This window comes from Pithys albifrons, chromosome 16 (assembly GCF_047495875.1).
Source record: "Pithys albifrons albifrons isolate INPA30051 chromosome 16, PitAlb_v1, whole genome shotgun sequence".
NCBI lineage: Eukaryota > Metazoa > Chordata > Aves > Passeriformes > Thamnophilidae > Pithys > Pithys albifrons.
In genome coordinates, this window is record NC_092473.1 from 12343426 (window position 1) to 12370786 (window position 27361).

The following is a 27361-nucleotide window of genomic DNA, read 5'->3' on the forward strand; positions in this document are numbered from 1 at the left end:
AGCTCCTGCTGTGAAGTTGAACTCCTCTGAGCATTTCAGGTAAAAATATGCTGAACAAAGTCAACTTCCAGCAAGTCCCTGTTGCAGCGTGCCACCCCCATGGCTCTGCCACAGGGCAGGGGCAGGTCACTGCTCAGCACTGGTGTCAGCCCAGCCCAGCATGGTGGGCAGCAAAAGTTTAATCCAACTGTGCTAGAAATAACACATCACATATGTAACTTCTTAATGCAAGGTTTTTTCTTTTTTTAAACACTTTTACAAACATGTAACACTTACAGATAGAATCTTGGAATGTAATGTAGGATCTGTAAACATTTCCAGTCTACCAGCTGTAGTAATAGTTCTTTAATTCCTGCATTTGGATAAAGTGCATCATACATAAGGCTATTTGAGCAAAGCAAAGATACAGGATATTCCAGGCAGGCAAAATTCACACCCTCTGAACATATGCTTCTTGTCTCCCTCCAGCAGTTTTGAATAATTTATACCCCTTAAAATTGCCCTTCTTCATCTGCTCAGCAAGTCACAACTCAGAGTTAATGAATTAACACCTTAAAACCTTACTTTTCCTTTTGTGCTGCACACTGAGTTATTTACAGAGGTTTTGATACCCACCTCTGCTTCTGGCCTGGCAGTGAGGGTTTCTGGCTGCTCTAACAGAGAGAATGGCTTGAGGCAAATTGGAGAGAGAAAAAGCCCAGGAGGACAAGCAGCTTTAGCAGGGTATAGAACCTCACTGCGTGGTAGGAAAGGGAGTGACTGGCAGCCAATAGCTCTTACATCTTGATTTATTTCCTGGTAGAAACTGTAAATTGCAGGGTGAGAGAGTGCACATTTCAGAATCACACAGAATTACTTTCTGTTCCTCCAGGATTTAGGAAGAAAAAGAACAAGCACAGCTCAGGCTCGCACTTCTCTTTGCTATCCCCTCTCTGCAGTGAGGTCAGTCCTTTCAGGAAGATGCTTTCCCCAGCCCTGACTTTCAGCTCATGTCAAAGAGCTGGGATGTCACCGCTCCTGCTGCAAGACTCACATGGTTTAAGTTCTGTCCCCAGCTGGTGAGCTTTGTCTTTTAGGAAACAGCACAAACTGAAGGGTGTAAATTAGCCTGTTACAAGTTCCAGGAATTACACCCTTGCAGGATCAAAGTAGGAGAGTAAAAGCACAGGAATGTAGCAAGGCACCATTGAGCACATTACAAAATAGGAGGAGCAACTTGCAAGGAAGATGGAGAGGGAAAGAAGGACCAAAGATTAAAGTTGTATTGTAAATATAGTTGGGAGTCTTTCAACAGAAGATACTGGACAGAAAGCCACTTCACATCTGGAAGTGGAGAAGCCCTCAGGAGTGACAAAAACAGAGCCCTTTTGATAGAACAATTTTCAGGCAGCCTTTCAGGGTCTCAGGTACTTACACGACAGAGACATTGACAGAAAGACTGGAGGCCTTTTCTACCATCACTGCTTTGAACACATGAAAGTCCCCTGACCTCAATCACACACAGAAAAACATCCATTGACAAAGGCACGTTAACACTTGGACACCACATCTTACAGGAGCATCAGCTCTTGGGCAGGCAGCACCCCCCCCTCAGTTAGTCTGCTTTCTTAGTGTTTACTGCAGAAGGCAACAGCGTGGAGGTCACTACAGCTGCTTCCCCCACACTGACCCAGGGCAGGCAGGCCACTGGAGCCAGCCTGATGGATCCCCTGGATTCCCTGCTGCATGGGGAAGGAAGCTGTGCTTGATGCTGCCCTCCAAGTCTGACAGATCCATAAACTGAACAAACAAACAGCAAGGAAATCCCTCACATACTGAGGTAAACATAAAAGTATTATTTGCACACTGACCAGTCTCCCCAAAGAAAGGTTTTCAGACTAAGGGTTGTATGAAATAGCATCTGCATGTGTTTAGGAATGAGATAGAAGCTTGACAGTTCAGTATGAAATAAACTGAAAGTGCCAACAGCTGAATCAGCTTTGAGAATATGAGGCCTCTGTTCTCAAATACCAGGTGAACAGAGTGAAACCAAAACAAGAAAAACCCACCCCCAAAACTGCTCTGAAAGAGGCAAGGGCTGACGATGGAGGAACAGGAGTTTTCTCAACGTAATTCTGGTTTCTTTATAGGTCCTGTGGTCTGTATTTATCATTATAACAATCTCTGCATTTGGACTGTAGAATTCTTGCTTTTAAAGAGAACAGGAAAGAGGAATTAGTCTAAAGCCCAAATGTCATGTTTTGGGGGTATTTGCTTTTTTTTTACTTTAAATGAAGTCCAAAATTGTAAATTTTTTCCAGAAGTGAGAAGTGCAAGGTTCCATTCAGGCTAGTTCTTTGCAAGTGCTCCCATGGAACATTGCCCACTCAAACAAATTACATAGAAGATCCATTAGACATATCAGATCTTGTCCCAAAACATTCTCATTTGGACTGTTCATCACATCAGGCAAACAAGGATAAACAAGGGAGGATGGGTGCCAAGACTAAGCCAGCCACAACCAGCCAACACCTTCCAAAGATGCCAGGGGTAAAAAGCATGTAAAAATCCAGTAACACACTTTCCACAAACCACCTTCCTAATCAAGACAAGGTCAAGCAGAAAAACCTTTTGTGCCATTCTTGAGATATCTCTTTGTTACTGGGCTGTAGAAACATTTCTCTCCCCTGACAGTTTGCTCTGGCTTGTGAGCAGAATCTCCTCTGCATCACTTTGGAAATCTTCAGGACAGAATCAAATCTGTCACAGCCATTTGCAGTTCATCTGTCTCACTGGACAAGGCCCATGCACAGGAGGAAAGCGAGTTAATATTTGTACTGTTGGAAAAAGCTCTTAATGCATTCTGACCACAGTTGGCTACACAGTGCTTAAGGCCCAGCACCCAAGGAATTCACCAACATCACTGTACTTTACCCCATTTTGATGAAGTTACTCCAGTTCCATGAAATAGGGAAAGTAATTTATGTTGCTCCTAGCTGAAGAAAGTAACCCAGAATTTCCACCTAGACTAGGCAGAGCTTCATGTTGCACTGAATTTTCTAAATTAAAAAAAAAAAAGCTTTTGTGATTGAAGGATTTAAATAGATTTCCTGCTAATGGGGAAGTTCCCCAGTAGGAAAATACTGTAACGGTTCCAGTTTGAGAGTGAGCACTCATCCTTGTTATTGTGCTTCCTTTTTCACCCCCTCAAAGAAAATGCTAAGAAGCCAAATCTCAAATTCCCCTTTGGAAGCTATTTTGGCCCCAGAGAAGTCATGTTCAGGGGAGTCCTGCTCATAGTTTTGCTGCAGACGTTTGCAGTTCCTTCAATTATCAGTTTCTCTGGAGGATGTGCACCATTTCCCCTGAGGTAACACGACACGCACGTTCTCCTCCCCCTTTGCCTCCCGAGGGAAAGTCACTGGAGATACAAAGTGGAGAATGTTTAGTCCCTTTAACACAATCATAAATTATTCTGAAAACCACATTACCAAGGGCTGTGCTGTTTTTAGAGATGAGAACTGTCACTTGTCTCCTTTCCTTCACAAACACACTCCATTGCTTCCCACAGCCAGGAAAAGGAATGACAGTAACACCTGATAAATACTGATATTTTGCTAATGAACTTTATCATCGTTGTGTCCCAGTTTGCTGATGTAACAGGATACTTCTGATATTAGACCAAGGAAAGCACCAGCCTTCAGGTCAGCAGCTTTCCAATAGATTTGAACAGCTACTCATCAGAAGGAAACAGCTCCTTTGTAGCTGTTCTGCTCGTGTAGTACGAGTGGTTTACAATTAAGGAGTGTTTTATTCAATTATTCTCATTTATGCCAGGTAAACTCCTCTGAGTTCCTGAACCCAGCTGTCTTTGGCCCCAGACTAAAAAATATGAGCAAGTCCCCAAGGCTGCCCTGCAACCATGAAGGGAAATGCACTGACAATACAGTCCATCCAGCCTCATGGGAAAATCCCTGTCACACAGCAGCACTGACCCCTGCCCAGCTGGGTTACAAAATCAACCCCTTCATTCATTTTGTGCTAAGGTCTAGCAGTAAGAAATCAAATCCAGACACCTACAATGGGATGGGGGATGGCTTTCAGCTTTCCTTATGCACACATGTCCGTAACACAGGCCCTCCAAGGCGCAAAAGGCAACTTATCTCCACTACAAGCAAGTGCTTCAGTTATCCCGTTCATCTCAGCACTTCAGAGACTTCAGTGCAGAGATGTGTCAGCACAGCTGCAGATAAACACGATTGGAGGACTGTTAGTACAAGATGCAGAGGCAGCAGCAACAGCAGCACTGGCTGTGCCCAGCCACATCCCAACCCCCTGGAGAGTGTCTGCAACGCTCTGCCCCAGAGCACTGCAAAATTAGGAGATTGTCTTTATATCCATACGTTCTGCCCCACATCCAGTCTTTCTAAATCAGAGAGCAGCACAAAGCAGCAGTATTTAAAAAAAATAAAAAAATAGCTGTTTGGAGAATTCATTTTAACATCTGGAGGTAGAGGTCCCACCCCTTCGTTGATTGCCCTTCTTGCTCCATGCACGATGCTCAGAGCATTAATTGGAGAAGAAATTTCCCTCTGGAGGTGACAGTGGTGGAGTTGGCATATTGTTGGATCCCACGAAAAGGCAACTCAACTTCGGCTTCAATTCGTTCCAAACTTTACTCATCTGTGAGTGGAAAAAGAGAGAAAACAGATGTGACAACATGGTAGGTAACAACCTCACCACACTGAAGTTTAGTTTCAGGTACTCAAAAGCACAAGACAAATTTGCTGAGGTATTTTCAGGAAGTTCAGTGGACCCACACTGTTCCTTTCAGACTGGCACTTTGTGCAGCTCCCTCAGCATTTTCCTGAGCATGCAAGGAATGGAGATTCCCACACCCTGGTCAAATTCCTTCACTGAGGGGAAGGGAGGGAGCTGAAGGAGAGACTTTGCTAATAGAATGAATGCAAGAAAGTCTATATATAGGGAATATTAAAGACCCTATTTAGGGGTTAACAAAAAGGAGCTCCTAGAGCAAAAGCCAGGAAGTTGTTCCTTTTCATACAATTTCTGTGTAATACAACAAAAAGCAGATTAATCTCGCACAGGCACATCATTCGCTACAGAATGGTTGGGTCTTCTTGACCTACACATAGGGGAGTTGATGAGAGAAGAAAAGAAATAAAACACAACGACTTGCTGCAGAAAAATAGTTTTCTAGAGAAGTTAGAGGCCAGCCTTGATCCTCACCCCAAACTGGAAAGACCTTAGGTGACTTCTTAAGCTATGAAAGAGTCCAGCTGGACAGATGATTAGAGAACAATGGGGGAAAACAAATACATTCAAGTTCTCATTCATATTTTGAGGAAAAGGATACAGGCCAGAAGAACTCACCTCTTTGTGACCCTGGATCTGGGAGTTGACAAAGGCCCCCAGAATGTGAGAGGTGAGAGGCAGGTATATGTGGATGAGCTGTGTTTCCTGATGCAGGCAGTACAGAGAGAAGTAATTCCGCAGCTCCATGGTCAGGATCGCGTTTTCTTGCTGGAAGAACAGGAGTTCTGTGAAATACATTGTCAGGAAGGGGATGCCAAGGAGTTTCACTTACAGTGGGAGAAAACAGAATTCCTCACCACACCAGCAACTCAAACACATATCAAAAAAGGCAAGTCCTGGACCCACTTGATGCAGCTGCAACTGCATTTTCCATCCTGCAGCCTCTCCTGCTTTCTACAGCTCCTGCAAAGGAATCACATTTTCCACGTGGCACAGCAGATTGCTCAGACTGCCCAAAGTACAGGCTACCCTTTCAACCAAATGGCTTTCTGCAAATGTGACTGAGCAGCACAGCACCATTACAGACTGCAGTACCACCCTTTGCCCTCCCAGGAGCCTGCCCCACCTCCACAATCCGAGACTCCAGTTGCTCCACTGATTCTGGTTCTTTGTTCTGCACAGTGGCACTCATCATCTGCTTCTTCATCATGCTGTACTTGTGCAACGCCCGCTGGTGCTTGTGCAATACCCCCTTCTCATGTCTTTCACACAGGTCCTTTATGGGAAAAGAACAGGTATACAGTGGAAGCCAAGAGTCAGCAAACACACAGCCAAGTACATCAGAACACAAACACATGGTCGTGCTTTATGTAATTTCCGTGCTCCAGGTTTTCGTTCCTTTGTTTTCAAGAGGGTCAAAAAATGCCAGTGGCTTAGAATTCAATTTAAAAAACTGCTTGAACCCAGGCCAGTGAGCTTAAGAGGCAACCTGGAGCATCACTCCTGCAAACATTTTGGATCTTATCAGGCCTCTTGTCTTTTCTGACCTTCTCAAAATTGAGTGCTGGCAATTAACTGTGGTAAAAGCTTGCCAGTGTCCTATTTCAGTCCAGGCCTGGGAATGTCAGGAGAAGCTGCCTCATACGGTTTCAGTTGGTGCTTCTATAAAAACTACCTTTGATGAAAGATTAGTATTATTAAAAATTATTTCATTTGTAACTGAACTCATCTCTCCACGAGCACACCAGTAGTGATCTAGTTCACTGCTTTGACTCGAAAGCAGCCAAATCTGAAAATAAAAAAGTCAGCCAGTCCATACAGTTCACCCAGTCGTATTTTTAAATTCCTTGCAGTTTGCTCTTTGGCAAGTTCTCATCACAAGATGAGCTGATCAGTAAAGTTACAGAGCTGGTTACAGCCAACAGCCACTCCCCTCCCTCTGCCAGATACCCAGTTTGCCTCTGAACTGGCCTCCCAGACCGTTTTCCATCCAGTTGGCATTACACCCTCCAAAAAGCACAAGCTTGCTCTAAACAACTTTCTCTTTGGCAGAAGAACAGCAGAGCTCACTTTATAGGACTGGAGTAAATCCAGGAAAAGGTTCAGCTTCTCCACCACATCATTCTCTTCCTGTTTACCCTAGAAAACAAGGAAAAAAGTACATTTTACGTAAGCCTGGCAAGACCCAACATCACAGTCCTTCACCTCCTCACACCACACAGGCTCTCGCTGCATTCTCCAGGGCACACTGGTGCTTACACAACTGCATCAAAAAGCTTTCAGATGGCACTGGAGTGTTCAGTCTTCAGTGTGCAGAACAAAGACCTGACTGAGGCAGGAACAGCTTTTCCAACTGACTGATCACTATAACAAGAGGAGTTGGTTTCACGGCCCTGTGTGTCAGTCCTTTCAGTGTGCTCTGCCTGCCATTTCTTGCTCTTGCAATCTTTTATCTTCCCCTCCTACAAGACAACTAATGTATTAAAGCTCTGAATACCTGCATGTTCCTCATAACAGTTCATGCATCAGAAGGCAGAGATGAGACACCAAGCTAAATTTCACTACTAGTTGTTCTATTTTACAAAATAGTCTCTTTTCTTCCTGTATAAGTAGAGCTCTCTGGAGCATAAACTCTGGAGAAAAGACCTGGTCTGACTGATCTGCAAAAGCATGCTGAGTGTTTTAACACAATGAGATGAAGAGCAGTGAAGACAAAATTATTACTTTTCCTTCCCAGACTGTCGTGTTCTCACATTATTCTGACAGTCATTACCACACTGCACACTTACACAGGAATGTGCCTCTTCTGTCTGAATGACTCTCCTGTAATGTTTTAAGTACATGAATGTCAAAATTTGATTCAGAAAGAAGTTATTCTGGAGTCTCTGTAGCAGATTAATAAGACAGAACACAGGACTTTTGGACAGCTCACTATAGTGGTACAACTTAAAGTGTGGAATAACCATTTAATATTAAGAAAGCAGGTTTTTCCCTCCTTTCCTTTGCCTTTTATATTTTTACCCATTTAAACACAGGACAGATATTTAATTCAGGCTTGAACAAGCAGGCTGGTGGTTGAGGATGAAAGCCTGAATTACAATCTCCCTCTTAACTGTTGAAGTGCTTATGTCCACAAAGCTCATGACTCAAGATGAAATTTAAGGCACCAATGTACCTCCTTCATGTTACAAAAAGAAAATAAAAAAGTAAAGAAAGAACTAACCTGCTGCACAGCCTTATCTGCCAGAAGTGCAAATTCAACAGACAGACCCTTCAAGGCTTGTTTCAGAGTCCCCCATGTGCTGTTATTCAAAGCAGCCCAGGAAGGAAGCGGGGTAGTGTCTGAGCCCAAAGCACTGCAAGGAGATAAGTAACACATCTAGGAGACAAATTCCACTGAGCAGATAAAATTATTTGCAGAGAGCAGTTCAGAGTCTCAAATCTGCCTAAACAGCTCACACTGCCAATCTACTACTGTCCCATCACAAATGCAGAGTTAACTGTGTATATACTGGGGAGAGAGACAGTAAAACTAGCACCTGAATGTCAAGGTATTTATATTCTCTTTCCTCATGCTCTAGGAAATGCAGCCTCAATGAAAAGTGTGCACTTCCCATTTTTATAGTAGGAAAAACTGATTATGACCTATAGCATGCACTAAAATACTCATTCTTACCACAACATTTGCAGGTAAACTTTTTAACAGTTTTGAGTTCTGAAGCAACAGGAGAAGTGTTCAGATTAGTAAACCCTGTTGCTCCCAACCCACCTGAGCTCCTTCCCAAATATGAGGAGGTCGGAGGCGTTATCGATGGCTCGAGACGCGATTCTCTCCGCGCGGTCCCGAAGCTTATAAAAGCTGTTATAAATATTTCTGATGAGCTCCCTGCTGGCAGCAAACTGGGCCTGGATGTCAGATGGGAGGAAGTCCTGAAGGAGTACAGAGAGATTACTGGTGGATAAACCAGAGGCACACCACAGTCTGCACAGAGAGAGAGAGAGGGGGGCTTCCCTCTTGTGCTCACTCCCTCACGCCATGGTGTAATAATCCTGAGGAGATCAGCTTCCCAATGTAGTTGCCCAAGTCAGATGTCACACAAATTTTCAGAGGCAGAAAGAGGTTCAAACACCCAGTGCAGACAGAGTTGGCAAAATCTGCAATTCTGCTATGCAGTTAAAACAGGGTTTGAGGTTTCAAGCTCACAAATTCTAATCTGATCCTACTGGTAACTCCCAGCCCAGTAAAGTCAAGAATGAACTGAAAGTTCAGCTCTTTCTGACCAGGCTATCACTGGTAAAAACCTGAATTAAGCTCCAGTTGCAAAACCTTCTGTAAGCATTGCAGGAACCTGAACAACAACTTGCTTTAAAATTGCTCAATGAACACAGTGGATTTAAAACTTGCCATAGCACTAATCACTGGGATAAACAGATATATGGCAAACTTATACCTAACTTCTCTATAACAGTCCAAATTGCTCTCCCACAGGGAGAAGAAGATAGACAGAATGAGGGCAGGAACACGTGGGAAAGACATCAATTTAGATATTAGCTTTTAAATTGTGCAATTTGTGCATGTGTTTGTTATGCAAGTACAAGTAATTACTGACAAACATGTTCTTAGCAGGACGCATTGTTTCATCTTTATCATATTCATGAACCAGCATTTAGATAAACATATCAGGACTGTAAGAGCCAAATGTTTATTTGATCTTTTTGATAAAGTTACAAGTTCTTCAAACTCTGGAAACAACTCTTTCCAACCAAAGGTTTCCATCACTCCACAAACGCCATAACTGGTCCACCTGGAGCAGAGAGCCATTTAAACTAAAATAATATGTTGCTAAAAATCATATACATACCTTGGCCTGGGTGGCTAATTTGCAGGTCAAAAATTCATCTCCTACTCCCTGGACCAACTCCCTTAGCTTATTCTGTACATCCTGGAGAAAATACAGAAGCAAATGAGCATGAAACAACTAAGTAATGCACAGGCACTTCACAAGGGTCTGAGATAAATCACAACAGCAAGACACATACAGCTTTACCCAGGTTAGGTTTAATTTAAGGAAAAGCATAATCTGTATTCCCCTAAGAACAGTTACAATTTTCAAAATACTACCTCCTGGTGTTGAGTGAAATTACCTTCCACTTTCCAGCTGTAGAAACACCTACTGAGAGAAAATTCTCCTCATCACAGGGAGCAAAGACATGTAGGTCAGGAGCAATTCTGAACCCTGTGCCCAGTGAGGCAGTTACAGCAAGACATGCAAACTCAGGACTCTTGCTGACAAATACTCACTGAGCCACTGAAGGACAGGAAGAGTTTCAGGAGCACATCTTCTGAGAACGGGGGGTGTCGAGCCACCAGGTTTATAAACCGCTTCAGCGCTCGCCGCCTCGACTCTATGAATTCTCGATCAGCTGCAGGAAGAAACACGAAATTTCAGTTAATGCACCTCACATTACAGCTGCTCAGAAAGAGAAAAGCACTCAGGCCAATAAATTCCCTGTACTTACAACCCTTGCTTAAGCACTGCAAGAAAAACAAAGAATGGTTACCTACAGTCTGTCAGCTCCCAAAAACAATCTTTTAGACTGACCACCTGAACCAATATTCCCTCAAGTGGTTCTTTGTATCTTACCAAAATCCAGCATATCTACATGGGGTTATTTCCACAGGGTGGGTCAGGTAAGCAGGATAAATAACCAACCTAAGGCCCTGAAACCTCCACTTACAAACTGTGGGCCTACAAAGATTCTTCTTCCTTTGAATGAATCTCAGAGCTGGTTCCCAGAGGGGATCCCACTCTGTCTGGCACTCCTGGGATCAGTATTCACCTTGTTCAAGCAAGATGTCAGAAAGTACTTTGGAAGACCTGCACAATAATCTGCAGTACATCCATCCAGAGCCTTTCCTTGTCAAACTAAAAGCAATTCTGCTCATCTGGCTGAAACAGGAAGAATTTCAATCTGGCAATACTGAACTAAGGCAGTAAATCAAAGTTCCAGGAATGATGAATGATAAAAAATTAATCTAAGGATTGAAGGAAAAGAAAGCAGCAGAGAAAGAAATTAAACTCCCTCATATTGTGAGACGTTATTACTCTTTTCCTCAGTTGTAAGATGGCAGTTGGATGGCTGTGAGGACTCTCACTAGTGATCTGATCTTTAGAACAGTATCACCCCCTTTTTTTTCTGCTATTGAGGCTGCAGATCTTGATTTGGCTTTTGCTGAGGTGGACATTTCTGAAGTCATACACTTCCTACAGGATCTTTCTTCACATAACAGAAGGAGGGGAGCAGACCAGCATTAGGGTCAGTGTACCTCAGCAGAGGAGCACACCAAGCACAAAGTACAGAGCTTTGTCCATCCAGCACTGGGACTTGGATGTTCCAAGAATCACACATCTATGTTAATCCATCAAATCCCATGTCCTCCAATTCCATTTGTCAGCCCATTAACCTGCTCAGAAACAAGAACTACCTGCTCCATTCCCTGTGCCCTGTTTGAAGCTCCCATTAAGCCCACATCCAAAGCTCTCAGGCAGAGCTGCTGGACTGAAGGCAACCAACACTCTCTGCCTTATCACAGCTTTGCACTGTATCAGAACTGATCTCCCAGCACATTGGTTTCTACTCTAACAGCTAAAGAATACTTGAATTAACTGACACTGATTCCAGCCCCAGTTTTTAGTTTCTGGTTATGCTAAATGCATCATAGAATCATGGAACCATTTAATTTGGAAAAGAATTTTAAGATCACTGAATCCAACTGTTAAACTAACACTGCCAAGTCCACCACTAAACAATGATCAGCATAACCCGTTTTTCTAAAAAGCAATACCTGCAGCTCTGCCATGCTCTTGTGTTGAACTATATCTAAAAGCTTCTTAAGAAAATAATTCCACAAGAAGAAATCCCACTGCAATTTTACAATAATATCTCCCCTATAAGAATTTCCTGGATGGCAATAATTCACAAATTGCACTACAACCTAAAAGTTGCTTTCTGAGTCAAGCAGAAGCAAAGACTTTCAGTCTTTTGAACATTTATTTTTAACAGTGCCACCTTGATCAGATGTGCACTGCAACCCCTCCAGTCACAAAGCAAGGCCCAGGTTTACCTCCCAGCATCCTCTTTGGAGGAAGAGCAGGCACCATGCGATACGGGAACTTCTGAAGCAGCATCTCGTGGAACACCACAAAGTCATTGTATCGTCTGTAGACTGAGCACTTGAACCTCTGCAGCGAAGGACAGGGGAGAATAAATCAAGGTTAGACAGCAGCAGTATCTCCATGACTTCTTTTGCTACCAGCTGCATTAAATGCAAAAGGAAGAAAAGAAAGGAATCAACCAGAGACTGCAGAAATGACATATTTCTCTTTAGAGGCCTTGTGGTGGGAAGGAAGGAGGAGATTAAAAGCAGCCATCTCTTGATTATCAGTAGAGATGGAATTCTTTAACTGCAGTGTGTTTGCATGGAAAGGTTTTGGTAGCAGGAGGACTACAGGAGTGGCTCCCCTGCTAGAAGCTTTCCCCATGTCTGACATACCCGATGCTGGATGGCTCCAAGATGGAACCACTGCTGGCCTCATCAGCAATGGCCACAGCACCTCTGGGATCATGTATTTAAGAAGGGGGAACAAAAATGCTCAAGAAAACTGCACCCAGAGAGAGAAGTGAGAATATGTGGGAGGAACAGCCCTGCAGATCCCCAGGTCAGTGTAGAAGGAGAGGCAGGAGGGTCTCCAGGTGCCAGAGCAGATTCCCCTGCAGCCCATGGAGAGACAGCTGCGCCCCTGCAGCCCTTGGAGGTCCACTGGTTTAGCTATGAGGGTAACTGGTGAGTGATGTCTCCCTGTCCTTATCTTGACTCAGGAGCCTTTGGTTACATTTTCTCTCCCCTGCCCAGCTGGGGAGAGGAGCAACAGAGCAGCTTTGGTGGGCACCTGGTGACCAGTCACGGTCAGCCCATCATAAAGTCCTTTTGAGAATAAGATTTTCAGTTAAAAACATAAGTCTGGTTTTAGTCACACATAAGATGAAAGAGACTACAAAATGGAGAGGAAGGTGTCTTCCAAAAATTACAACTATCCCTAAATCTGCCACTGTTACATAGCATTACTTCTCAAACCCACTGGTCTTCCAAATTGGACAGAATATTTGGAATAGTGCCAGCACTTTTAAACTGCTCTGGAGAGCTCTTCTTGAAGTACTGCAAGTCCCTGAGCTCCAGCTCTTAGGATCTGTCTCTAAATGAGTTTCAAATCCAGAGGCAGCAAAATGGTCTTAGATGATGTCAAGTTACAACTTCACCCAAATGCCTGATGTTTTAAGTGACCCTGAAGAGGAGAGATCTCACACTGGTGTTAGAGCTACAAACAAAGATTGAAAGTTCCTTTAAAACCTTAGGCCTTCACTCTGCATTTCTTAGATCAACACATAGAAGAGGCCAAAGAAACTGTTTTCTCATTCCCAAAGGGGTCAGGGAGCAACTAGAACAAGACATTTAAAAGGCAGAAATTCTTTAAGAACAATAAATAACCCACAAACTCCCCACACTTATTACTACAGATTTAAGTGCTAACAGGCTAGACCACACAGCACTGTACTCACCCTCACTACATTTGCATTGCACATCACCCACCACTTATAGTGGCACTTCCCAAAATAAAGCAATGAGGCACAACTGGAGCCCAACAGACACAGCCCCCAAGGCCTCCCTCAGGCTGCTCTGAAATCTGATGCTGATTTGTGCTGTAGATCTTAGATGAAGCTCAAGGCCAAGCTCCACTTCTTTTTGAGGCAGCATCCTTCTACATCTACAACCACAGGAGACATGGCAGCAACTAAAAGGAATCAGTCATGGGTTGTAAATTAAAAATCTTGCAGGGTCACTGAGTCCTGCACCCTGAAATCAGGGGTGAAAATAAACATATATTCTTAGAAAGCCCACAAAAGCACTCACCATGTCTGCCCTTTCCCCTCACAAGTCTTGGACAAACTTAGGGATGTCAATGTAAAAAACATAAAGCCCCAAGGGTCACTGCAGCCAAGTGACCTGAATGTGTCACTGAATATGTACAACAATGACAAGAACAGTTCAAGCACTGCAAAATAACTCATGTTTGGTGGCCTGGGAAGTGTCAATCACACATGATCTGCTTGAAAAAAGATTTCCTTCTGGAAAAAAACATACAGAAGCTACTGGAGAGCTGTATCATGGGCCACTCTATAAATATGAAAAGGCAAATCATCTTTAATCTTCTCTTATACCAAGAGAGGAACCTACAGGCTCTACAGGGGCAAGTAGAAGCACCTTAGACTCTGCAAAAAGATTAAAAACACCTTTTCCACTAATAAAGGATTTCAGTTCAGCACTGCCAATACAACTTCTTCACTAGCTCAGAACAGTTTGAAATACCCAGCCACCTACAGCAATCTGTTATGAGAACATGCAGTTTTCAATGTTACACACCTGCTTTTGTACAGAGCTCAGGTTTCCAGCGAGTGAACTCACAGACCACCCATCACACCTCAGCCAGAAGATGCCCCAAGCTGCAGAAGCCCAGGCTGGGAGGGCACAGTGACACTGCATTGAAAGTGAGCCCACACACTTGGCCCCTCAAAACCAGCATCACCCAACACACCCATCAAATCAGCCAAGGCTTTGCCAACAGCAACTGCACAGACATTGTTAAGAGGACACACCCTCTCACCAAGCCCAAAGCTTGTTCACATTACCTTGCTGGAAACCTCATACTCCACATGTTTCAGGAAAAGGCCCTTCTTCTCAGGTATAAGCTCCACCTGCACACTATCCTTGCTCAATAGCTCTTGCAGGGTGTGGGAAAGCAGCAGTGGATTTCCCTGGGGTGTCTGCATCAGGAACTGTTCCGGTTCCCTTGGTTCATTTACTGGAGGCTTTGCCAAATCTAGAAGACAAAAAGGGAAAAAACAAGAGACCTGGTAAGATAAAGTAAAAGAAGTAGCCTTGAAATACTCTGTCCCTTTGCTTGGTGCTCTCAGAGTGGTGCAACACAACCAGAACACCAGGCAGGCCACTCCCCTGGGAGGTTACGCTGCTTCACACACGTTCAAGACATTGGTACCTCCCTCCTCACAACACCCAGGAGCACCACCAATTACATCGAGTCAGAAAGACATCTCTGCTAAGCAAAGAATCACAGGCCAAATTTGTTCTGTGAATCAGCTAAGAGGCCTGCATTTCCTGTCTGTCCAGCTCCCACCACAGCAGGATCTGCCAAAATGAACGAAACCCTAGCTCAGCACTTTTGGATCCTGCTTAGAACAACTCATGGAAGGAAAGAAAAATGTGTCATTTTACTGTGTTACAGAAATTTAATCCATTAATTTTGCATGTCATTACAAAGGAAGGAGACACTTCATTTGGCATAATTTCATTAAACTCTATGACACTACGCTACAGTGAGTGTGAATTACAACAATTTACTATGTCAACATGCTCAAGTTCAAGAGCAGGGGAAAGATTCCTAATACAGCTCCCAAGCCAACAATTCCTCAATCACAGCAAGCTCTGGCAAAATCTTTCAAACAAACCTATTCCACTGCTCATAGCTAGAAAACAAACAGCTTTTGACAGTGAATTCAACCATAGCTGGGCAGCTTTGCACAGAGACAGTCTAACTGATCCTCACCTAGAGGCAAAGTGAAAAAGATGGTTCTTAGGAATATGGCCCCAGAGGACAAACTTCATCAAAGAAGGGGCAAAGCTGATGATTCAGAGCACTCTCTTATCAAGTGACTGACTGCAGCCCATTATCTCAACTTGACTTCATAACTATACATTATGTGACTGTAAACTAAGCTTATACTGTTTTTCAAAACAATCCTTTTTTTTCCACCCACTCCACACATAACAAACAGTGTGAAAAATGTGGGTCAACCCATCCCTGAGTTCAGTCAAATCCACCGATGAAAAGTTACCTAGAAAAAAAAAAACAGGCAGAATTCATCATTCCTTCCCTGACATTGTACAGAGTTTCTTAAGTATATCTACAATTCTGAGATCACAAAAAGATAGTAACACTAGAGAAGCAAGAAGCACTTCTTTAAGCTTTGATACATAGTTCAAAAAGTTGTTAACTGTTTAAGAGATTAACTCAGGGAAGATAAGAACTCATATCCTTAACTTGAAAGCTCTGACCTCTTCCTGATAAGGATTTCCCACCTGCTCCTTCATATGCTCCAGGCCCTGATAAATGGGGAAAACAGGTAAGCTTCAATTCCTCAGATGCATGGCATCAGACTCTTCATTATTTGCTCCATAAAAGGGCTTAAGGAAAGGAAATCAAACCAAACCCAGGACAAAGGACCTTATTCCACATGTCTCATCAGGCTTCAGATTCCTGCTAATGTGACTCAGAGAAGCAAGTCTTAACACCTCTGCTTTATTAGACCAATATATCACCTGCTAACCCCACCTATGTAGCAGCTCCTGAAAATTTCCAGCTACCTGCCAGAAATTTGCAATAAAATAATGCAAGCTAATTCAGTGTTGACATGGGATATTGCTGGATAAAGTGATAACACCTGTATAGTCACTTTTCTGAGAGATGTTGAACTGAAAGAAGAAAAGAAAAAAAAAGAAAGAAAAGAAAAAGAAAGAAAAGAAAAGAAAAGAAAAGAAAAGAAAAGAAAAGAAAAGAAAAGAAAAGAAAAGAAAAGAAAAGAAAAGAAAAGAAAAGAAAAGAAAAAATCCAGAATACAGATAGCAAGGCAAAAGGTTTTCTTGTGTGGAAAAATCCTTGCCCGTCTGACCTTTCATGGAGCAGCAAGGTGCAATAAATCACACTATCAAGAAGAAGGGTCAAAAATACACACAAAAAGCACTGTGGGAAAGCACAAGCCATTCTGGACCTCCAGAGCAGCAGTTCTTTGGGTGTGCACCCTTGTAATTCTTGGGTTTAACTCCTCCAGACACAGCAATGAAACGCAACATGACGCAGCAGATGTTGTTGTGCCTCCAAGGCACAGACACAGAATTCCAGAGCCCTCCGTGATGCTCAGCCATGGGCTCAGCTGCAGAGGCAGCTGCTCCAAGGCGGCCTCCCAAAGAGGGGCTACTCAAAATGCACCCCAACTTCTTCTCCAAGAGCAGTGCCAATGGGTACTAACACAATACATCCTCCTGCCTATTGATTCACTGGCCCTGTTTCCCACCTTTCTGCTGGATAACCAACAAAGCAGGGATTCCACAGCATAAACTGGTCCCTGAACTGGGACTCGGAACTGTCTGGTACCCTACTGAGATCCCAGTGGCAAAAGACAGACATCAAGAGAAAAGATAACCATGAAACCCTCAGTATTCCATCTGTAAGTCCCAGAACCTGCAGCACAAGCAGCCAAACTGATGCTGAGGACTCTCAGGTTCATTACAGTAACATGAACCCACATTGCCACTTAAGAACCTACAGAGTGAAGCCCCACAGAGATCCAGGGAAGAGTCCACATTCCTTTGACAATTCAGCCAGGTTGCTCTTCTCTTGGTAGTTCTCCCCCAGTTTTCATCAAGCTATTTTCTAAATTTGCTTTCTAAAATTCACCTACAGGAAATACCTTCCCTTTGTCAGCAGCTCACACATTTGGTTCCTCCTGAAATATCCTGTAGCTTCTTCACACCTCAACCTTGGCTAAACGTGTGAAATCACACAAACCCAACAACCATGTAACAAGTTTGAATAAGTAGTGTTTAATTAATAATCTCAGCGTGTCTGGTATCAACAAGACAACTACTCAGAGTGAATGTACACCCTCAGACTCTGGTCTGAGAACACAGCAAGATGACTTTGGAACAGCTGTTAACCTGTTTTGGGAAACACTTCCCGTGGCATTAACACTAACCCTACAGAGCAGTATATACTGGAACTATTCTTCAGCCCATTTTTCCATTCTATTTACTAAAGAGCCCATTCCAGAACAGCCTCAAGAGCCCTGGCCAGGAGTGGTGGATAATAGTGGGAACTCATTGGTATGAGCTCCTGTGTTCAAGCAGTAAAAGGATTTACATGCATTGGAACACAACACTTAACGCTTCCCATCACGCACTCTCTGCTGCAGAACAGCTAATTCTGAAAACATTCCCTTTGATTTCAGCAGATCATTATCTAGTAAAGTTTATATACAGAGAGCAGCAAGTGAATACAGAAATGAGGTATGGAATGGTTCCCTGGAACACTGGGAAGCAGACAAAATAAAAATCAGCTTTCTCCTGCAAGTTAGGCCTTTCCTACAGCAGTTTCTCAATCTGTTGTCAATAAGATATCAGGAAGTGGCCTGGTATAACTGAAAACAAGTTAATATAAAAGTTAAAAATAATACATATAAACACACATATGCAAACAAGAAGACAACAAGATGACAAGAAATAAAACTCTGAAGAAGCATTCAAAGCATGGCCTAATTTTTTATTTTTGTTGGGTAGTAAAAGAAAACAGCTATAAAAACACTGCATAATACCTTTTTTTTTATGGTAAGTCAGGTACCCTTTGGACTGAAGAGAAACTTACCCCGAGAAAACAACTGACATAGAGAATTTCTCCACTTTAGACCACATATTTCACGCCTAAGTTAATACCTGACATTCATTGCTCCATTGACACAACCAGGCACCAACCTGCCCTCCACAGAGCTACCAGTGTCCTCCACCTCATTGTCTAAAATCATGCATTTATGAAAGCCAGAGTAGAATTCCAAGGATCTGGTCAGCTGCACTGAGGCTTTACAAGTCAGCACCCAGGGCAGAGAGGAGCCACGCCAGGGCTGGAAGCTCAGGAGGGAAATCACCCCACCGATCTCCCTTCCCTGGGTAAGCTCTGTCAGTCAATCTGGAGGCTTATCTCCATTTCACAGATGGCTGATACAAACTCTTTATTACACCAGTTGCTAATCAGATAAATGTATCAGACACAATTAACTAGATGGTGCCATAGAGTTACTTGTAGCAAATTTTCTAGAAGGCTAAAGGAGTCTGAGAGGAAGCCAAACCTTTAGGAATAACAGCTAAGATTTCTTCTCCATCCTCACAGGCCACAGCTGTGGGGAGCAGAGAGGATCCAACCCACAGGAAACACAAAGGAGTAAGAAAACTGACTGGTTTTGTACACAAATACCTCAGATTTCTCCTTGGAAAAAATGAGGGCTCCACTACAAACTCCTGGGCCAGGAATACTAAAGCAGCAATGTAAATATCATTCATCAGCATTTCCCTTTCCTTTCTGTTTTCTCATGAAAAGCCTCAGGAATTATGGAAATGCCTTTCCCCCTTACTGTGTCAAACATTCCTCCGTAATTCCAGAATCCAATGTCCACATCAGCCTCTCTGAAAGCTGGGGCAGATTTCAACTACAAATTCAAATACATTCCCTTCTCCATTTTTTTTAATATTACATAATTTGAAATCCCCTAAAAACCAGAAAAGAAAAACAGAAGTCCCACAAAAAAAAAAAGGCAAACAAAACTTTGTTCTTATTAAAGGCTTTACATATTTTTAAGAGAACTGTATGCAACTTGTTTGGATTTTTAAAAGGAATTTAAAACCAGTTCTTATTTAGAAAGGAGCAAAGCAGAGGAATCAGTCCATCTAACAAAGCTCTGTATTCAACATGGAAGGCAGGTCTGTATTTCTTACTGGGTCCAAGAAAAGTAATCATATTTAGCTTCACTTTGATTAAGAGCATCCTACCTCCTCCTTCCCAACAATTCTCTTGTAAATACAAGGTTTCCAATGCCAAAATGAAACCAGATAACATAACACATATACTATCATAAAATTAGATGTTGGAGAGCAGGCTCCAACATTTTGTGTAACTCCTTAAAAGAAAAAAAAAACCAACCAAGAACAAAAACACACCACCACAGCTTTCTCAGTGCAGATGTCAAATATGTACCCTGTGGTTACTGGTCTGGATTTTCTGGGATTTTTTTTTCTTTGGTTTGGTTTTTATATTTCCCTTTGTTTTTGAGGTGTTTTGGATAGTTTGGTTTTCATTTTTGGAGGGGTTACTTTTGTGACTGTTTGTTTGGGGGTTTTTCCCAACTAAGTTTGAGATTGTTATTGGTGATTTTAAAGATGAAACACAGAGGCAAAGGCACAACTCAAAAATAGCTGAGGTTATCTAAGCTTTATTTAATAATATTCAAAAGCACCTGCATTTTTGCACTCCCCTGCAGTTGTGGGCCTCCAACTGCTTCTTAAAATATCACGGTCACGCACTGCAGCAGGAAGAACCACAGTAGCAAGTTACCTCCTTCCAATGTAACCCAGATTTACTGCGTGTAAAGAACTCACTTTAAGCCTAATGCCCTGCTCTTTTGATCTGTGCTGTTTGATCACCAACCGATTGGTTTCCCAAGTCTGGGAATACAAGGAACACATTCCATTCCCAAGTCAGCCATGAGCCACAGTCCCCAGCTGTAGCAAACACAATAAAGTGAGATGGAGCTACAGGCTTTGAAGAAATAACAGGATTAGGGGAGAAAAGTCCATGGAGGAATGTGCCCAAAGATTACAGAGACAAAAAGTCAAATCCTTCCTAGGGCAGGTTCCCAGCTCAGAAAGTACGACTGGTAAAGTACCCCTTCTAACAAAGAGGTTGGAAGTGTGAAGATTCTCACCCAAAAGGTAACCCAGCAAACAATAACTCAACCAACCATTCTTCAGGAAACTTTTACAAGGGCATTTTAGCCTGACTACAAAGCTAGCAAGATTCCTCAACCATCTGTCCTCATACAGGTCAAGAGCATCCCATGAGAAGAAATGGTTTAACTTTTACTTCTCATCTTCCTTGCACGTTTCTCACCCTTGAAATTACACTGGGGGAAAACTTGATCTGAGCATTTAAGCATTAAAAAGAATGGCCACTCCACACACTTCAGCCTCCCAATGGTCTTTTCACACATTTTACAGTTAGAACAAGCTCATTCACATCCCAAATCCTGTTGAAAGGCAATCGTCAAAGCTCCCCTCCTTTTGTACCAGTTCCACATGTCTGTAACCAGTACATTTTTCTCCATCAACCTGCACCAACCCATAAAACTTGAAGACTGTAGAGGAAATCAGAGTGTTTATGTGCAAATCATACTGTCTGTAACTTGTAGAACCCTCCTCACCAAGCTCTCCCAAGGGCTGCACACACAATTAAAGATTTACCATTAGAAGAAAGAGAAACACCTTCTCCCTTCCCAGCCAACACACCTGGATCAGCTCCCTGCAGTCGTTGCAAAACACTCAAATGGAAGCAAAAGCAAAAGGAAAAAAAAGGTCAATAAAGGCAACTCTGCAAAATTGACTTTAATGTATGGGACATTTATGGAGCAATTGTATGTGCTGTCATCAATGATCCCTGCCAGGACTCTCATTACTTCAGAGATTTAGATCCTCCCAAAATACTCACTGATGAGCTGTTGATCTCCAAAAAAAATTACACAGGGCTGTGAAGCTTCCAAATTCTCTGAACCCTCATCATGATGCTCGAAATAGAAACATTCCTGCGTTCACAGCATTACTTTTCTTTACCATCAGAGACCTTCTCTCAGTGTTCACCATATAATCTGTGTCAAAAAAAGCCAAGTTTTCTAAACAGTAGATCAGACAGGCACAGAAGCCCCAGCACCAGAAGTTAATCAGATCAAGAATACTCCACTTGGAGAGAACTGTTTTATCTCTATAAGGCTCCTGAAGCAGATGGTAAATCCAGAACAGACATACCTGAGCAAGCTCTCTCTTTGGTACAGTAGGACATTTTTTTCCAAAAAGGCTGCTGTTCAATATGTTACACCAGTCCTGGACAGAAATATTCCAAAATAATTTCTTTATAAGCATTATCTGCATCAGGAGCATCACAGACCTAACAAAAGCACACACACACTGGACCCTGAATATGATTTCTCCCTCCATTAAGCTTACCTACTTGTAACTTGTACCTTTTTCCAAACTGAGAAAATCAATAAGAAAAACTATGCACAGAGCAGGAACAAAACTTTACTCACTTTAAGAAGAACTTTAAAGAACCGCATTAACCTGCTTCCCTCTAAAGGATTCCCTCCGTTTAAATGCTAAGGAGCCCAGCGTGTTACTCCCTCAATTCACCCAGGAGCTCCCTCCATCTCTCATTTCGCAACCAGCGCTGGCAGCGTTTGGCTGCGAAGTTTCTTCATCCCAGACACAAGTACGCTCCTACAACTGCAGCGTTCGGTGCCGCTCTTCGCACGCCGTGGAGCAGAGCGGGGCCGCGGGATATGTCTGTCTGTCTGTCCCGCAGCGGGGCCGCGGGATATGTGTGTCTGTCTGTCCCGGAGCGGGGCCGCGGGATATGTGTGTCTGTCTGTCCCGGAGCGGGGCCGCGGGATATGTGTGTCCCGCAGCGGGGTCTGTCTGTTCCGGAGCGGGGTCCGTCCCGCAGCGGGGCCGCGGGGTCTGTTTATCTGTCCCGGAGCGGGGCCGCAGGGTTTGTCTGTCCCGGAGCGGGGTCCGTCCCGCAGCGGGGCCGCCAGAACGCGCCGTGTCCAGCCCAGCGCGGGGGCACCGGCGGGCGAAGCGGCCCCAGCGCGCAGGGAGCGCGTGACTCCCCACGGGAGAAGTTCTGGACCGCGCCCCGCGCCGCCTCCAGCCCCGCAGAAGCGCTCGGGGCAGCCGCGGCCACCGCGTGGCCACCCAGCACCTCCCGCTGCCCGCGCCGGGCAGGTAAAGCCACCCCCGGCCGGGGCTCCCGGCGGTGCCGCCGCAGTTCATCCCCGCGGGGCAGCCCCGCTCGCAGCCGCGGCCAGACGCGTCCCGCTGCCCCGGGGCAAGGAGGGGAAGGCGGTGCTGCCCCGCAGGTTGTGCGGGGAGCGCAGCCCCGGCGCCCCCCGGGCCGGCAGCGCAGGGCGGACCCCGCAAACGCGTCCCCCCGTACCTGTGCCGGTGCCGGCCGTGCCCGCGGGCGGCTCGCCGTCCATCGCGGCCCCGGTCATGTGAGGCTGGCCCGGCCCGGCCGCCCTCCCTCCCCTCCCCTCCCCTTCCTCCGCAGCGCCCGCCCGTGAGCGCGGCGGGGCGGGCAGAGCAGAGCCGCCTCCCGCGGGGCCGGGGGCGAGGGGACCACCGGAGGGAGCGCTGCCCAACGGGGGTGTCCAAAGCCACCGCTCCGCCGGGATGTCCCGGCCAGCAGCACCCCCAGCTCCGGACACGGCTCTCGCACGGGCAACGAGCCGTCCCTGCCGCTGACGGGCTGGCTCCGAGCGCTTCTGAACCGCTTTCGCGAATAAAAAATCTCTCAAACATCTTAAAGAGAAGTGATCGGCTCACGAGTTTAATAGAAGATTATTCCGAAATACAACTTTTGGGGTTTTTCTGAAATCTGAAAAGGATGGTTGTTGGGAATGTGAACTTCACGGAGACTTTACTCTGAGCCAGGAAAGTAGATAAATTGTTGTTGAGGCTGTACTTTGGGGAGTAAGTCAGAGAATCTCAGGATCAATTAGGTTGGAAAACACCTCTGAGAACATCGAGTCCAACCTATGACCCAGCACCACCTTGTGAACCAGACCATGGCACTGAGTGCCATGTCCAGTCTTTCCTTAAACACCCCTGGGGATGGTGACTCCACCACCTCCCTGGGCAGCCAATGTCTAATCATCCTTTCTTTGAAGAAATTCCTCCTAATGTCCAACATAAACCTCTCCTGGCACAGCTTGAGACTTGTGTCCTCTCATCAGAGGAATTACTCCAAGATAATTTTTTGGTATATTTTCTTTGATTGAGTTCCCTTTTCCCATGGCAGTTCTGCTGCCACCTAGGCAATTAATCAAGTTTCCTATACTCAATATATTTCTATATTTTGGCTGCATCTGGATTTTTATGAAATATTCTTAATAAAAGTATATATTTAATGTTTTTTTCAGAGGAAAAACATTTTGCACTATGCACCTGAAGGAATGTGCTAATAAAGGTAAATATGGTAAAAATAATATTAAGCTATTCAGGAAAGCACAGAAATATGAGCATGTGAAATGTGAATACACTTCCCAAAACTGCATTAAAGTAAGAACTGCAGGTATCAGCACCTCTCATTTTATTGATGTTTTATTTTCCCACTTCCTGTAGTTTATCAGTCAGGAATTATATGGTTGGCACTGATGAACAATAAGGCACAAACTTTGTACACTGGTTTTCCTGAAAACACCATCAAATGAGCAAAAATCTGTATAGATTCTGCACCTCCAAACTGAGATATTACCAATCCATAACAAGGCTTTATGTTTCCAATATCCCAAGTATTGGATGTGTTCACTAAAGTAGCATTCCTGATACTTCCTCATCATGGGAAGATAAATGGTTATCTCCACTGTAAGCAGAGAGAACCAAACCAGAAATCACGAAGTGAGAGTTACTTCAGGTGTGGTTGCAACTGTAAAGCTTCCCCTTGAAACTTTCTGTGCTGCTGCAAAGATGTGAATGGATGGAGTGACCCTCCCTTTCCTCCTCCCCCGGTGCTTTCAGCTCCGTTCCCAGAGCGTGGGTGCAGACGAAAGCTGGGTATAAAATTAGAAAAGCACGGCATTATTTGAGCTGAGAGGCCCTTCAGATCGTGTTTATCCAGCAGCTGAGCAGTTCTGTGTGCTCAGCACTTCTGAAAACGGAGCACTACAGGATTTTTCGCCTATATAGCATTTTTTGAGAAAATGAATGGAGGAATCAACATGTTCTCATTTAGCTATAGATTTTTGATTGGTCTGTACTTAAGCTAATAGCATAACTATTTATTTGGTATAAATAAGACATTCTCAACTGAAGATTGGTTTGGAGTCTTGAAGAAAAATACTGTGAAAAATAATTCAATTGCAGAAATAATTTTTGAACAGGGCCAGACTGACTCTGCTTGACACAAGTTGCTGAACACTTCAATATTTGCTGTAACTGCAGCAAAAGCTTCTGGAAAACCTCAAGCATGAAGAAACAAGAAAGAAAAAAAGGACACATGTCACAGAATCACAGAGTGGGTTGGGTTGGAGGGGACCTTAAAGATCATCTTGTTCCAACCCTCTGCCATGGGCAGGGACATCTTCCACTATCCCAGGTTGCTCCAAGCCCTGTCCAACCTGGCCTTGAACATTTCCAGGGATGGAGCAGCCACAGCTCCTCTGGACAACCTTTCCAGGGCCTCACCACCCTCACAGGGAAGAATTTTTTTCCCACTATCGAATCTAAACCTGCCCTCTGAGAGTTTGAAGCCATTCCCCCTTGTTCTCTCCCTCCAGGCTCTTATAAATAGTCTCCATCTTTTCTTTTGGCTCCCTTCTGGCACTGGAATCAATCAGACCACCTCAAAGTCTTCTCTTCTCCAGGCTGAACAATCCCAATTCTCTCAGCCTTTCCTCACAGCAGAGTTGCTCCATCCCTCTGATACCTCAGTGGCTTCCTCTGGACTGGCTCCAACAGCTCCGTGTCCTTCCTGTGCTGGGGGGCCCCAGGGCTGGAGGCAGCTCTGCAGGTGGGACTGAGCAGAGCAGAACAAAGGGGCTGAACCAGCAGGTTCCAGGTGACAAATGTCATGCAGAAGCTGGTCCCCACCACAGGCCCTGCCTCAGAATGCCTCATTCCAGGCACATCCTGTCAGTATTAGATAAAATTTCACACAAGAGCTTGCTTACTCCTTCAGAATTCAGTTTAGGAAGCAGAGCTGTCAGCTCCACTATTCTCAGATCACCTGCACACAGGAAAATTCACGAGGCATTGCTGGTTTGAGAGCTGTGCTATAAAAAGCCATTCCCTCTAGATTTCTTTCACCAAATTTCCCATTGATTGGGACTTTTGCATGTGGAATACTTAAAGAACAGGCTTCAGCTGCCAGTGGCAAAATCTGTGGTTTTAAAAGCTGTTCCACTTCCCCTCAGATTGCTGAGCAAGGACTGGAAGAAAAAGAATAGCAATGAGATAGAACTGGGACTGAGGGGAATTTCAACAGAAGAAAGGAAAGGGGGAAAAGGAAGGAAGAGCAGATAAATCAAACGTTGCTGAAAAGTACAGGAAAGTGCAAAGAGCAGTCCATGCAAAGTGAGGGAAAGGAGGATCCAACGTTTAGATCCAGAGTTTAAGCAAAGTAGCTGGAAAAGTGCAAACAGGAAGAAAGGTAATTGCAGAAATTGCACATTCCAACAATACAAACAACTGTGGGAGTGGTGAAACACAAGCAACAGGGACCACATCCAAACTCCTGGAAGAGCCATGGAATATCAAGGACCCAGCTGGGACTATGGATCCCCTCTCACATTTGGAAAAATATGAGGCTGTGATGGCAGGAAAGGGCATTTCGTGTCCAGTTTAGCGTGTCGGTGCTGGTGCTGACTGGGAAGTCAAAGTCTGGTCAAGCTACCGTGATATAACGAGGGGGGAAAATAGCTGCACAAAGTGCCAGTCATCGTTTCCATTGACAGGAGCTGCCACGGCTCCAGCCAGGAACGGGCCCGCTCCGCCCCTGGAATTTGAGTGGAGCTCGGATGCCATCGTGTGACTGCCTCATAAATTACACAAACAAGGGTCTGCCTTCGTTTCCTAAAACGCCTTCCCTCTGAATTTCACAACGTGATACTGCAATAAAAGATGGGGTCTAAATTTAAAATGCCAAGTACAATACCTGCTCTGCTCTTCTGATGGTGTTTTTTTTATGCTGGCGTAACTACTCAAAATGCAAGTGTTCATCTCGAAGCGGGCATAGTACTATTCCTTAACAGCTGTTCTGAGCTTTTTCCTCTACAACTGTCACCTCAAGTGGTATCCAAGGCAAATTCCAAGTCGCCTCAGTCACTGAATACACTGTATTAGCACATGTGCTGAAAATTGACACTCCACGTGTTTTCCATCAGCCTGAGCTGCCCGGGACACAAGGCTGTGGTTTAATCGATAACGAGGGGCCAGGTCTCTCAGAAGGTCAGACAGAAGGTTTAGGAGCTTAGAAATTACTTTAAAATCACTCTAAGACGCCAGGACTGCGCACGGTGAGTCCTCAGGTCACTGTCCCTCCTGTGTCCGACTGCTCCGGGAGGTCACCACCCCTTTGAAGGCCTCTCCCGCTAACCGTGGCACGGTCACCGTCACCTCGAACCTCACAGAAAACGTTATTTAAACCCCACAAAGGCCTCGCAGGGGCTGACCCGGCGCTTGCGGCCGGCGCGGCTGATGTGGCGCTGCCGCCGGGCCGTACCACCGGGCCCCGCCGCTGCGGGGGGTGGGGGGCGATCACCGCGCCCGGCTCAAACGCGTCGGTGTGAGGGCAGAACCCCGCGCCTCCCCCCTCTGCACCGGCTTGGTAGCGCCCGCGCGCGCGCCTTTAGGCGAGCCCATGGCGGAAGGTTTATGGGGGGGCGACGGAGCGGGTTTCGCGCCAGGGCGCTGTCCTGTCGCCAGCCCCGCTCTGTCACCGCCTGCCCAGCGGCCTCCGCTGAGCGGCCGCGCTCTCAGGGAGGTTTCACTGCAGGTCAGCCCGGCTAAATGTCACGGTGCCTCCCGCCTCGCGAAAAATGGTTCGGCCGGGCCCCACCTCAGTAGAATGGAAGGAGGCGCCATCTTGGGCTCAACTACTGCAAG

General features: G+C 44.9%; 1 protein-coding gene across 3 annotated transcripts; it reads right to left on the minus strand.

The window, feature by feature from the left end:
• Positions 1–330: 330 nt before the first annotated feature.
• On the minus strand, positions 331–22776 carry SNX8 (sorting nexin 8). Of its 3 annotated transcripts, none has more exons than XM_071571045.1 (11): positions 22695–22776; positions 14503–14693; positions 11882–11999; positions 10058–10179; positions 9618–9698; positions 8525–8685; positions 7979–8111; positions 6826–6894; positions 5882–6031; positions 5374–5523; positions 331–4662 (listed from the first exon to the last, which is right to left on the minus strand). In XM_071571045.1, exons 1-11 carry the CDS (start codon positions 22750–22752, stop codon positions 4549–4551), a joined length of 1347 nt encoding a protein of 448 aa, XP_071427146.1. In that variant the 5' UTR covers positions 22753–22776; the 3' UTR covers positions 331–4548. The 3 variants fall into 3 exon arrangements, with proteins under 3 accessions (XP_071427146.1, XP_071427148.1, XP_071427147.1); XM_071571047.1 differs by lacking the exon at positions 22695–22776 and adding an exon at positions 21790–21880; XM_071571046.1 differs by lacking the exon at positions 22695–22776 and adding an exon at positions 21509–21557.
• Between the last annotated feature and the right edge of the window lie 4585 nt (positions 22777–27361).

Bases quoted from the DNA above. Each gene is read 5' to 3' on its own strand.
- SNX8 (XM_071571045.1), bottom strand. From the start codon at position 22,752: ATGACCGGGGCCGCGATGGACGGCGAGCCGCCCGCGGGCACGGCCGGC. The intron at 9,699-10,057 runs GTGAGTATTTGT...TATTTTCTCCAG, and splicing joins TCCTGTCCTTCAGTGGCTCA to GATGTACAGAATAAGCTAAG. The intron at 8,686-9,617 runs GTATGTATATGA...GTACTCCTTCAG, and splicing joins AATTAGCCACCCAGGCCAAG to GACTTCCTCCCATCTGACAT.